This window comes from Ictidomys tridecemlineatus, chromosome 4 (assembly GCF_052094955.1).
Source record: "Ictidomys tridecemlineatus isolate mIctTri1 chromosome 4, mIctTri1.hap1, whole genome shotgun sequence".
In the NCBI taxonomy this organism is placed as follows: domain Eukaryota; kingdom Metazoa; phylum Chordata; class Mammalia; order Rodentia; family Sciuridae; genus Ictidomys; species Ictidomys tridecemlineatus.
The window spans coordinates 1497985-1508988 of NC_135480.1; the positions used below are offsets into that span (position 1 = coordinate 1497985).

At 64.3% G+C, this 11004-nt stretch overlaps 1 protein-coding gene across 1 annotated transcript; it reads right to left on the minus strand.

Annotated features, from left to right (window-relative positions):
* Window positions 1-224: 224 nt before the first annotated feature.
* On the minus strand, window positions 225-10739 carry Ctsd (cathepsin D). The gene is made up of 9 exons (XM_005340760.4): window positions 10559-10739; window positions 8518-8677; window positions 6780-6903; window positions 6039-6157; window positions 4620-4849; window positions 2739-2861; window positions 1283-1427; window positions 1106-1204; window positions 225-1027 (listed from the first exon to the last, which is right to left on the minus strand). The coding sequence occupies exons 1-9, from the start codon at window positions 10624-10626 to the stop codon at window positions 860-862; spliced, it is 1236 nt and encodes a 411-aa protein (XP_005340817.1). The 5' UTR covers window positions 10627-10739; the 3' UTR covers window positions 225-859.
* Between the last annotated feature and the right edge of the window lie 265 nt (window positions 10740-11004).

An 11004-nucleotide genomic window follows, 5' to 3' on the forward strand; every position in this document is an offset into this window, starting at 1 on the left:
AGCTCTTGCCAGCCACATCTTGGCCACAAGGCCAGCCAGCAAGCTACAGCCTCAGGGGTCCCCTAGGCTGTGTGACCTGGCTCCAAAAGCCAGGCCTGGGCTCCCGGGCTCACCCTCCCTCCCCTGCCCCCCAGCCCTCAGTCTGCCAGGTGTCTCACCAGCCCCCACTCCCCCGCCCTGCCGGAGATCAGCCTCTGGGGAGCACAAATCACGCGGACACAGGAACAGGCCCAACAACTATATTTTCATGTCAACTGTGGCTCTTGGCTGACCAGGAGAAGGGCAGCAGAGGTCACCAAAGGAAGGCCAGCATGGCCCCAGACACCCTGGCCCTTGCCCCAGGTGGTGACAGACCCCAGGGTGCCCCACAGGCCCCCAAGGATGGCTTTGGTCTTCCTGTTCCTCCTCTTGTCTTCAGGCCTCTGCAGCCAGGACACTCAGGGGTGAGGAGCAGCAGAGCTGGCGGGACCCCAGGCTGGGCAGAGGGGCCTCCTGCGGGGCAGCTTTCTGGAGGAGGACCCTGGAGGACAGCCTGCCCCAGGGAGGGGACTCAGACTTGCAGGTGCTGCCAGAGCTGGGGGAGGCTCCCAGGACACACACACCTGGCAGCCACCAAGCCCAGGTTGGGTGCTCCAAGTGAGCGAGACGGATCCATGGCCGGGCCTGGCACGCGCCCCCCGCGGAGAGAGGCAGTGTTTCTGAACCCAGGAGGGAACCACAGGGCGAGAGTGAGATGGCGCAGGCGGGCCACGGTGCTGAGTGTGCGTGTGTGAGTGGGGAGAGGCCAGGGTGCTGGGGACTGGCCGGCCTCCTCCTACTGGACTCTGGTCCATCGCTCTGCTGGCGCACAGGGGCTGAGCTAGAGCTTGGTGGCTTCGGCAAAGCCCACCCTGTTGTTGTCCCGGTCGAAGACGGTATAGTAGGGGCCGATGAAGACGTCACCAAGGATCCAGAGTGGCCCGCTAGGTGGGGGGATGTCCATGCCCATGAAGCCGCTCAGGCAGATGGTCTTCCCACCCTGTGACACCTGCAAGGCCACAGGGTCAGCATGGTGGTCACTGGGCCCCTCCCAGTGCCAGGCCAGGGCCCCCGGCCACCCGCTCACCTTGAGTGTGTAGCTCTCCGGGGACAGGGTGTAGTCTTTGCCTCCCAGCCGCAGCGAGACCTTGGGCAGACTGGCCACCTTCTCACAGGGGATGATATACTGGGGGGCGGGGAGGTATCAGGCGCAGGCCCAGGCCCAGCCCCCCGCCTGCCCAAGGCCATCCACCCCGCAGCTCACCTCGCCCTGGATCAGCGGCACAGCCCCGATGGCCTTCTGTAGCTCCTTCACCTCATCCACAGGGCCCACCAAAAGGGAGGTGCCCGTGTCCACAATGGCCTCACAGCCCTTTTTGCACAAGGTCAGCCCATTGGCCACCTCTATCCTGTGGGGTAGGAAGGCGTGAGTCCCCGACTGGGCCAGTCCACTGGGGCCCCCACCCTGACTCCATCTTGCAGGACAGCCTGTTCTTCTCTCTCAGGGTGACCTGACTCACAAGTTGCCATGAGTGGTTGGGAGTGATGGGGGAAAAGGAGATGGAGAGGGCAAGAGTGGAAACGGAGGGCCAGTTCCCACCTGAACTCCCAGGCCTGAGCCAGTAGGGGCTGCAAGCTGGGCAGTCACAGGGAGGGGCTAGGCCATGCGCCCCTGGGGCCTGTGTGCCCCACCCGCCACAGTGCCCACAGCAATGCCATGCACTGTGTGCCCCACCCGCCACAGTGCCCACAGCAATGCCATGCACTGTGTGCCCCACTCACCACAGTGCCCACAGCAATGCCATGCACTGTGTGCCCCACCTGCCACAGTGCCCACAGCAATGCCATGCACTGTCCGTGTGCCCCACTCACCACAGTGCCCACAGCAATGCCATGCACTGTCCGTGTGCCCCACCTGCCACAGTGCCCACAGCAATACCATGCACTGTCCGTGTGCCCCACCTGCCACAGTGCCCACAGCAATGCCATGCACTGTCCGTGTGCCCCACCTGCCACAGTGCCCACAGCAATGCCATGCACTGTGTGTCCCACCCGCCACGGTGCCCACAGCAATGCCATGCACTGTGTGCCCCACCCGCCACAGTGCCCACAGCAATGCCATGCACTGTGTGCCCCACTCACCACAGTGCCCACAGCAATGCCATGCACTGTGTGCCCCACCTGCCACAGTGCCCACAGCAATGCCATGCACTGTCCGTGTGCCCCACCCACCACAGTGCCCACAGCAATGCCATGCACTGTCCGTGTGCCCCACCCGCCACAGTGCCCACAGCAATGCCATGCACTGTGTGCCCCACCTGCCACAGTGCCCACAGCAATGCCATGCACTGTCCGTGTGCCCCACCCACCGCAGTGCCCACAGCAATGCCATGCACTGTGTGCCCCACCTGCCACAGTGCCCACAGCAATGCCATGCACTGTCCGTGTGCCCCACTCACCACAGTGCCCACAGCAATGCCATGCACTGTCCGTGTGCCCCACCCGCCACAGTGCCCACAGCAATGCCATGCACTGTGTGCCCCACCCGCCATAGTGCCCACAGCAATGCCATGCACTGTCCGTGTGCCCCACCCACCGCAGTGCCCACAGCAATGCCATGCACTGTCCGTGTGCCCCACTCACCACAGTGCCCACGCAATGCCATGCACTGTCCGTGTGCAACACCCACCGCAGTGCCCACAGCAATGCCATGTACTCACTGATCCATGTGCACCTGCCAGTAGGCCTTCCGGGTGACGTTGAGGTAGGACAGGGACCCCTTGTAGTACTTGGAGTCGATGCCTCCCAACATGAGCTCCCCTCCAGGCTGCCCACTGGGGTCTCTGGGAGGAAAGGAAAGGGGGCAGTCAGTGCCCCCAGCCCAGGCACTGGAAAGCCCTGTGTCATTCACCAGGAGGACGGAGGGACGGGGACGGGGAGGGTGGGCAGCCTCGGGGAGCTTCTTGGCCCCCAGGGACAGAAAGGCCTGGGAGAGAGGGGCAATGAGCTCCCTCCCTCCTGCCCTAAGAGCCTGCTGGGGTCCGAGGCTTAGCCACGGGTGACCAGGATCAAGGCTGCAGGGCAGACGGAGAGCCCAAGAAGGAAGGACTGAGGTGGGCTTCCAAGGAGGCCAGGGCACAACCCCAAGGCTGAGTGGCTCTTCCTGCCTGGGGCCTCCGGGACAGCCTCTACGGGCTGTCCAAGTCCTTGGGGATGGGCCTCCAAAACCTGGCTCCTCTAGCCTTCGTCTCCTACCCCTGGCCTGTCATGGGGTCACCCACCCACAGCCAGCCAGGGCGCAACTCAGGCAGGACACAGACCACCACACTCTGTGGTCACCATCCTGGAGACACTTTCCTGAAACACGCCAACCTGCGTTCCCATGTCCAGCAAACCCCTTTAACAGCACACATCCTGAGACAAGCTGGCCTTGGGGGTCCTGCTGGCCTGCCAGGGTGTCCCCACACTCAGAAGCCCTGAGATTCACCCTGCCCTCCCACCTGGGCTCTACCTGCTCCAGCCTGGTCTCCCGTCACGGCCTCTGAAATCCTGGCTGTCCACTGCCTCATCCTCCCGAAGCACTCTCTGTCCCATGTCCCCCACCCCTACCCAATCCCAGCCCAGCAGCCCTGAGACCCTGCCTGGGCACTCACACCTGGGGGTCGGGGTGCCCCTCCTCACCTCCCCAATCCCTTGCACCCAGGGGTGCTGGGGCAATGATCCTAGCTGATGGTCTGCATTCCGGTCTCTGGCCAGCACCTGTGCCCAGAGCCCAGAGCACGTGGCCCAGGGGAGGGCCCAGGCTAAGCTGAGGGAGAGGGAGCAGGACTGAGTCACAGGGGTTGGCTCTGGGCTGGAAGTCTGCCGGAAATGCCCAGGAGGGGTCAGAGTTAGGCTCCGAGACCCCCTGGCCACGCAGCCCAGGGCAGGGAGTACATGGAGTGAGCCGCCACGGCTCGGGGAGGGACGCTGCCATGGACACTCGCTTGCCACAGACCCCGAGAACTTGGGCAGCAGCCTCAGGAGAGGACTAGGCCCAAGGCTCCCCACAAGGTCCCCTGGGGGAAGGACCTGTGCTGGTGCCGCAGCTTCACAGAGGACGCGCTCCCGGGCAGGAAGGTCCCAGCGTTCCTTCTAGACAGAGGTCCCCTAAGCTGCACTCCACCTGGAGCCCGGGACTCTGGGCCTCCCCGGTGGCCTGTCAAGATCATCTAAGGTCACAGCCCTGAGGAGGCCCAGCCTGGCATGCCCCTCCCCCAGAACTCCTGTTACACAGCAGGGCTCACAGCCATGTCCCTGAGGGCCATCCACAGCCCAGACTGGACCACACTGCCCTTCACTGGAGCCAAGGAGTGTCAGGCAACTGAACCAGGGACGGCCACACCCCTGTGCGGTCCCTGTCCCCACCAGGCCAGATCCTAGGACCTGCGAGCCTGAGGAGGAGGCCAGATGCTGGTCTGTGGAGAGAGGTCCATTCCTGCCTGCTGGGAAGCTGAGGTCAGGGCTGTGGGCACAGCCTGGGGGCAGCCTGGGCTCCAGGGCTAGCTGAGCCTGTACCCCACCAAAGCACAGCCAAGAGAGGTGGGGGGGGGAGCTGGGACCTGTTCAGGTAGAAGGAGAAGACGTTCTTGTCCACCAGCTTCTGCTCCATGAGGTTGTCGAAGACGGGCAGCACGTTGTTGACGGAGATGCGGGGGTAGGCCATGCCCAGGATGCCATCGAACTTGGCGGCGATGAAGGTGATTCCAGGCTGCTTGGTGGCCTCCCCAAAGATCTGCCTCTCAATCTTGAGGCCTCCTGGAGCTAGGGAAGGACCTGAATTGCAGGGCACCTGTGGGCCAGGGCGGGGGTCAGCAGGCTATAGTACCCTGGCTGCAGCCTGGCATCATCCCTGGGCCTAGGAAGCTCAAGACAGGCTCATCACAACCACCAGACAAGCAGAAACAGGGCAGGCGGAAGGGCTGGGGACACCAGACCCAGCTGGGGACAAGGATGTGGTGTGAGGGTGGGGTCAAACCCTCTCGGGGAGCTGCTAGGGCCCTTTTTCACAGGAGCTGGGAGGCAGGAGGGAGCACGGGGGCAGGCCCTGGCTCAGCTCCAACCTCTGCCCTCACCCCTCTGTGCCAGGGCTCTGGGTCAGGCTTGGAGACAAGATGGTAGGCCCAGGCGTGAAGCCCAGGGGCTGGATGTCCACAACACCACCCCAGGCCACACCCCCTCCCAGTCTGCAGAGATAGAGGCCCTGCAGGATGTGGGAGGCAGCTGCTCGGAGGGAGGCTGCGTGGGCAGCAAGTTGGGCAACGTCCTGTTCAGCTGAGGGGCCCAGAGCCCTGCTGGTCCCCACCTCGGCAGCACCGTCTCTGGCTGCCTGGCCTCTCCCATGGGCAGGGGCCAGCCTGCATGACCCTCACCTGCAGGTGGGCATGGGGCCTAGCCCTGGTCTCCCTGACCCCTGCTCTACAGAGACCTCTCCCCCACATGCTCTGCACAGAGGCTTCTGCCACATCTCACCCTCGGCACCCCCAACCAACCCCTCAGCCAGCTGCAGGGGAGAGACCCCCTCAATCCCCAGAGATGTCCCTGGACACCCTGTTGACACTTCAAACCCAATACATCCAAAACAGACCCAATCCTCCCCAGCCACCTGCACCCTGCACCACCAGCCCAGCAGGCTGGAGCCTGCTGCCACTCGCTCTTCAGGGACAGCCCTCCTGCACCGGAGCGACCGTGACTGCTCGGGAACGTGTGGCAATCGCGCCAGCCCTGCTCTTGCCCCATCTTCCTCCTGCTGCTCCCTGTCCCGACTTCCAGGGAACACAGGTCCCTGCAACCCCGGAGGGTCTTCCGCTGCCCCTCCTGCACACAGCCAGTCCCGCCCACAGCTTCCCTGGCTCTGCAACCTTCCAAGAGGGCCGCGTGGGCGGGTCACCACGCCCTCTCCCTCAGCTGCAGGTGCCCCAAGCGTGACTCTTGTCACCAAGGTGAGTGCCCCAGTCCTAAGAGAAGACCCAGGGACTCACCGACACAGTATCCTGGCTCAGGTACCCAGAGAGGCTGCCAGAGCCGTAGTGGATGTCAAAGGACGTGCCGTTCTTCACGTAGGTGCTGGACTTGCCGCTGTTGTACTTGTGGTGGACCCCTGCTCAGGGACAGGGGACAGGGAGGAGGCCATCAGCCTACCGCCCACTGCTGCAGCCTCAGGCTCCCAATCGGTTGCGAGGACCACTGCCCAGCGTTAGACTGAGCTCTGACCTGTGGCCCACCGTGTCAGGGACCCCTGGATGGGGGACTATGACACCCCAAGCCCACACCTTTCTCCATCCTTGGCCAGTACAGTCCCCAGCCAGAGGAGAAGCAAGGCTGTGGCCAGCTGGGCCAGCTAGAACAGGTTCACCCGGAAAGCGGTCACCTTGGGGCAGGGTGGAGGAGCCGGCCTGTCTGATGTGGCTAAGAGGAGGAGTGTGCATTGCCCAAGAGGTTTTGTGAGGGCCACCTGCAGGTCCCAGGCCTGCTCCTCCTCCCAGCCGTAGCCCAGAGAGGCCCGATGGGAACAGCAGGGCTGGGTACCAACCCCAGCTCCCTGGGAGAAGAAGTGAGCTCCCAAGAGTGGGAAGACCCTGGCTGCCTGGAGGGTCCATGCCATGGCCTCTGCCTCCCCTGGCACTGCTGTGACCAGCAGCCGCGTGTGGCCGAGCGCACGGCACAGGCAAGGGTCAGGGCAGCGCAGAGCCGGGCATGGCAAGGGGTGTGGGGGCACTCACAGCAGGCTATATCCAGCAGCTTGCAGTGGATGGAGGGGACCCACAGGTTGGAGGAGCCGGTGTCAAAGACCACTGTGAAGCACTGTGGGGGAGTCCCGATGCCAATCTCCCCGTAGTACTGGGCCTGAGGGGTAGCAGGGTCCATCAGGGCAAGGGGAGGTACCCCATGTCCCCACCGAACCTGAGAGTCCCCTGGTTGTCCAGGCCAGAGGAAAGAGCGCCCTGGGGTCCAGACCCCAGCTCCAGCATCCACCGCCACCTGTTGAGCCTTGATGAGGCCCCAGAGGACAGGCTCCAGCAGAGGCTCGGCCCCCAGCACTCAGGCACGGGCATTTCCAGACCCCTCCCTGGCACAGCACCCCCAACCCAACACATGGAGGCCAGGGTGGGGTCAGAGCACTTGAAGATGAGGCCAGCAGTCGGGCTGGTCTGGGGCAGGCTGGGCCTGGACATAAGCCCCGGGAAGGCCATCTGGGCAGACTCCTCTGCCATGCAGGGTCTATGGCCTGAGAAGGGAGGTGAGCTCCTCCCGGGAGGAGGAGGCCCTGACTCTGGGGACTTCAGTTCCTGCTCCTGCCATATGTGACTAGCCTTGGAGGGTCTGGCCAAATGCCCCGGCTCCAACGGACTCTCCAACTCTTCCCTAAGTGCCCTAGGCTGCTTCCCCATCTGCTCACAGGGACCGCAGGGCACTGCAGTACCAACTCTGGGACCAGAAAGGCACAAAGGGTCATGTGCCTCTGAGAGAAAGCCTTGGCCCGCTCAGACCTGGGAGGCGGTGAGCGTCTTGAAGCTTGGCGTGATCTGCCCCACCTGCCAGGCCCCCTCTTCCTGGGGAGGGAGCCTGGTTCCAATCTCACCCCTTTCTTTCCAGCCACATGGCTCCAGGGAGCAGCAGTGACCACTGACTGCCCCAAGAGAAGTGGCCATGGGGGGGTGGAGTGACTCAGCAAATCCTCCTGTGTGTGCCTGCCCTAGGGGATCAGGAACTGGCCAGCAAGGCCCAGAAAGGCAGCCCCCCCCTCTCGGAGCCAGTCACATGCCTGTGTTCTGAGCTTCCTGTCACAGCCTAGGCTCTGGCCAGGCAGGACAGAGGGCACAGCTACCCCTGTGCAGGGGGCCTCAGAGCCCAGGTTTGAACTGCAGTGAGGGGCTTCCTGGGACTCAGAGATAAGCACCCAAGAATGGTCCTGCAGCCCCAGAGCCACCAGGCTCTGGCCCAGAACCTGTTGCAGAGAGGAAAGCAAGCGGGCCAGGCCAAGCTTGCCCAGGGCTCAGAGCCTCTCTCTCCCTCAAAAACAGAGGCAGGAGAGGGGCTGCTGGCCCTGGAGAAGATGGTGAGGTGATGGCACTGTGCCATGGGGTCACCCCAGGCCTCCCAGCAGGACTGACAGGCCACAGAGATTCTAGCTAGTTACACCAGGCAGGTGTGTGGGTCCAATGACGGGGCTCAGGGCCCTGGACTTGATCAGGTTCATCTGTGCCCCTGGACAGTGGTAAGGCTGAGACCACAGTACAACTCTGAGCTGGCAGCCAGTGCTCGGGACAGGCAATGGGACACACCCCCAAGGTGCAGCGCCAGCAGCAGCAGGGACCCAGAAGGCTGGCAGCAGGGACAACTGAGCAGGAAAGGGTGTGCTGAGCCCAGGAGCACCACCCCCCGAACAGGTGCAGACTCAGCCGCTGCTGCAGAGCCAGAGGGGCACTGCTCCCGGGGAGCACAGCCCACCACACTCACATCCATGTAGTTCTTGAGGATCTCGGGAACTGGCCCCTTGGTCCTATCTGATGACTGCAGGGAGTACTTGGTGATGGGGCCCTGAGCGACCAGGCCTTCCACGGGGCCCCCTGCCTCCGTCATGGTCCGGCGGATGGACGTGAACTTATACAGGGGAATTCTGTCAAGAAGGAGTGGAGCACGTCAGGGTGGGACTCAGGCTGCAGCTCTCAGGCAGCCCCCTCCAGAGACCACCTAGTGATGGCCCTCGATGCTGCCCCCAGATGTCTCGAACTCAGCATGGCCTCAGCCAAACTCCTGCTGGAAACCCACAGGTCCAGCTGCCCTCACAGGAGTGAATGGTGACCCATCAGCACCCCAGGGCCAGGCCAAAGTCCTGGGAGGCCCCATCCCCTTTGTATCCCACCTCCAAGCCTGCAAGCTGGAGGCCAGTGTGCCTACCATTCCCCCTCCTGAGCCACATGCCTGCCCAGCAGCCCTCAGTCACTCCAAAGGACTTGGGAGGCCATGTCTCCAGTCCTCCCTGCACACCTGCTCTGGTCTCTGCTAGGATGGCCCCTGTCACCCTGCCTGAAGCCCTCCAGGCATCCCACTGTTCCCCTTGGCCACAGCCGCTCCCTGCCAGGACCCCACACCAACATGGTTCCCTTCCGTGGGACTGTCTGTCTGGTACCCCTGGGTGGCTCCTCCTGACATCCCAGGGCCTCATCACCAATCCCCAAGGCCTCCCTGACACCCCTGTTCCCCTGCCCACATGCACTACACCCCAGGGGCTTGAGGACTGTGTCCTCCACAAGAGCCCCACCTGAAGCCCCTCTCCAGGAGTCTTCCAGGATGGCCTTGGGGGTCTGGCCTGTCTGGGAGGTGCTGCAGACCAAGGTCAGGGGTTCTGGGGTTCTGGTACATGTGGGGCTTTGCCATCAAATGGCAGAGATGAGGGGTCCCTGCCTGTCTCCTGGGGATGCTGGCCTCCCTGCTCCTTGGAGACCTAGCCTAAGCTTTTAATGGCTTTGATGAAACTCTTCCCTGACCCAGGTATTTGAGGACAAGGTCACAGCTGACTTCCTGGCAAGGCAAGGGTGAGCTCTAGGAACCCAGGGCTCTCATCAAAGAGGGATGGGCTGGAAATCCTCAGATTCTTGCCTAGGAGGATGGACACGCCCTCCAGGGGCCTGCGGGTCCTGGGCTCAGCTGCCCTACCCCGCAGAAAGCCTGGGCTCCCATCCCCAAGGCTATCTTGGCCCTCTTCAGAGAGGGGAGGCCTGAGGGTGTGGCGCTCAGGCCTGTGGCTGTTTCCCATAAAGGCTCCCATTGAGGCTGCCCGCCCCCAGGCTGCAGGCCACTGCCTGTCATGGGTCCCATGCAACCCTGGTCCCCAGCCAGCTCCCAGGCACCTGAGACCTATGACCTCATCCACCTTCCCACAGGGAGCAGACCCACAGCAGTGGGGCTTTGCGTGAGGGCCGTGTAGCACAGGGAGGCAGGTGTGTTTGAGGACTCCCCGCCCACAGGAGCACAGCCCCCAGCCTCGGGATGGGTAAGCTGGACCACTCCCCCAAACCTCCTCCTGTCTCTGGGACTTATGGGTCTCCTAGTGCCTCTTGGGGTCTCTCCATCCAGAGCCTGTGGGAGCACCCCCTGAGTAAACGCAAGGCCTCACTCCAGTTCACAGCTGGCAAAGGGGGTCCCCAGAGGCTGAGTGCCTTGCCCGGGTGCAAGTCCTACAGGGCCTAGCCCTTGGCCTCCCGCCTCCCACAGCCCGCCCCAGAACAGACCCCCCAACCACGTCTGTCCAGAACCAGCACTGCTCCTCCACAGCCCCAGACCCTCGGTGGGCCAGAGTCACACAAGCCTCCTGTCCCCTCAAGGCCGACCCCAGGGCGGTGGGGGCCAAGGGGCCCTGGAGAACCCTGCGCCCCAGAGCTCCACCGTCCCTAGGGGCCGGGCCCTGCAGGTGGCTGTGGAGATGGCACAGGTGCACTCCAGCAGCCGCGCGCGGGGTCGCCAGGGGCGCAGGACCTCGGCACCGGCCGAAGCTCACCTGATGAGGGCCGAGGCGGACGCGGCCAGCAGGCCGAGCGCGAGCAGCAAGAGGCTGGGGGGCTGCATGGCGACAGGGGCCGGGTCGGAGCCGAGCGGAGTCCCAAAGGTCGCGCGCTTATAGCCGGGATGACGGCGCAGTCGGGGGAGTCAGCTGACCGGCTTGTTTGCCCGGGACGGTCACGTGGGGCGCGGCCGCCGCGCGCGGGGGCGGGGCCTGGGCGGGACGACCGACCACGCACGCTCTCGGGAGCGCGCCCGCCGGGCCGGTCCCGCCCCCTCCCGGGGATCCCAGGCTGCTGAGCGGGTTGCGCAGCCTCTGGCCAGAGGGGAGGGGAGGGGGGAGGGGGGTCCAGGCTGTCCACCTGCCCCAGCGGAGCCGGTCCCCAGTCGTGCGGCTTGCAGCGTGGGCCCTGACCCCGGGGCAGACCGCACCCAGGACTCCCA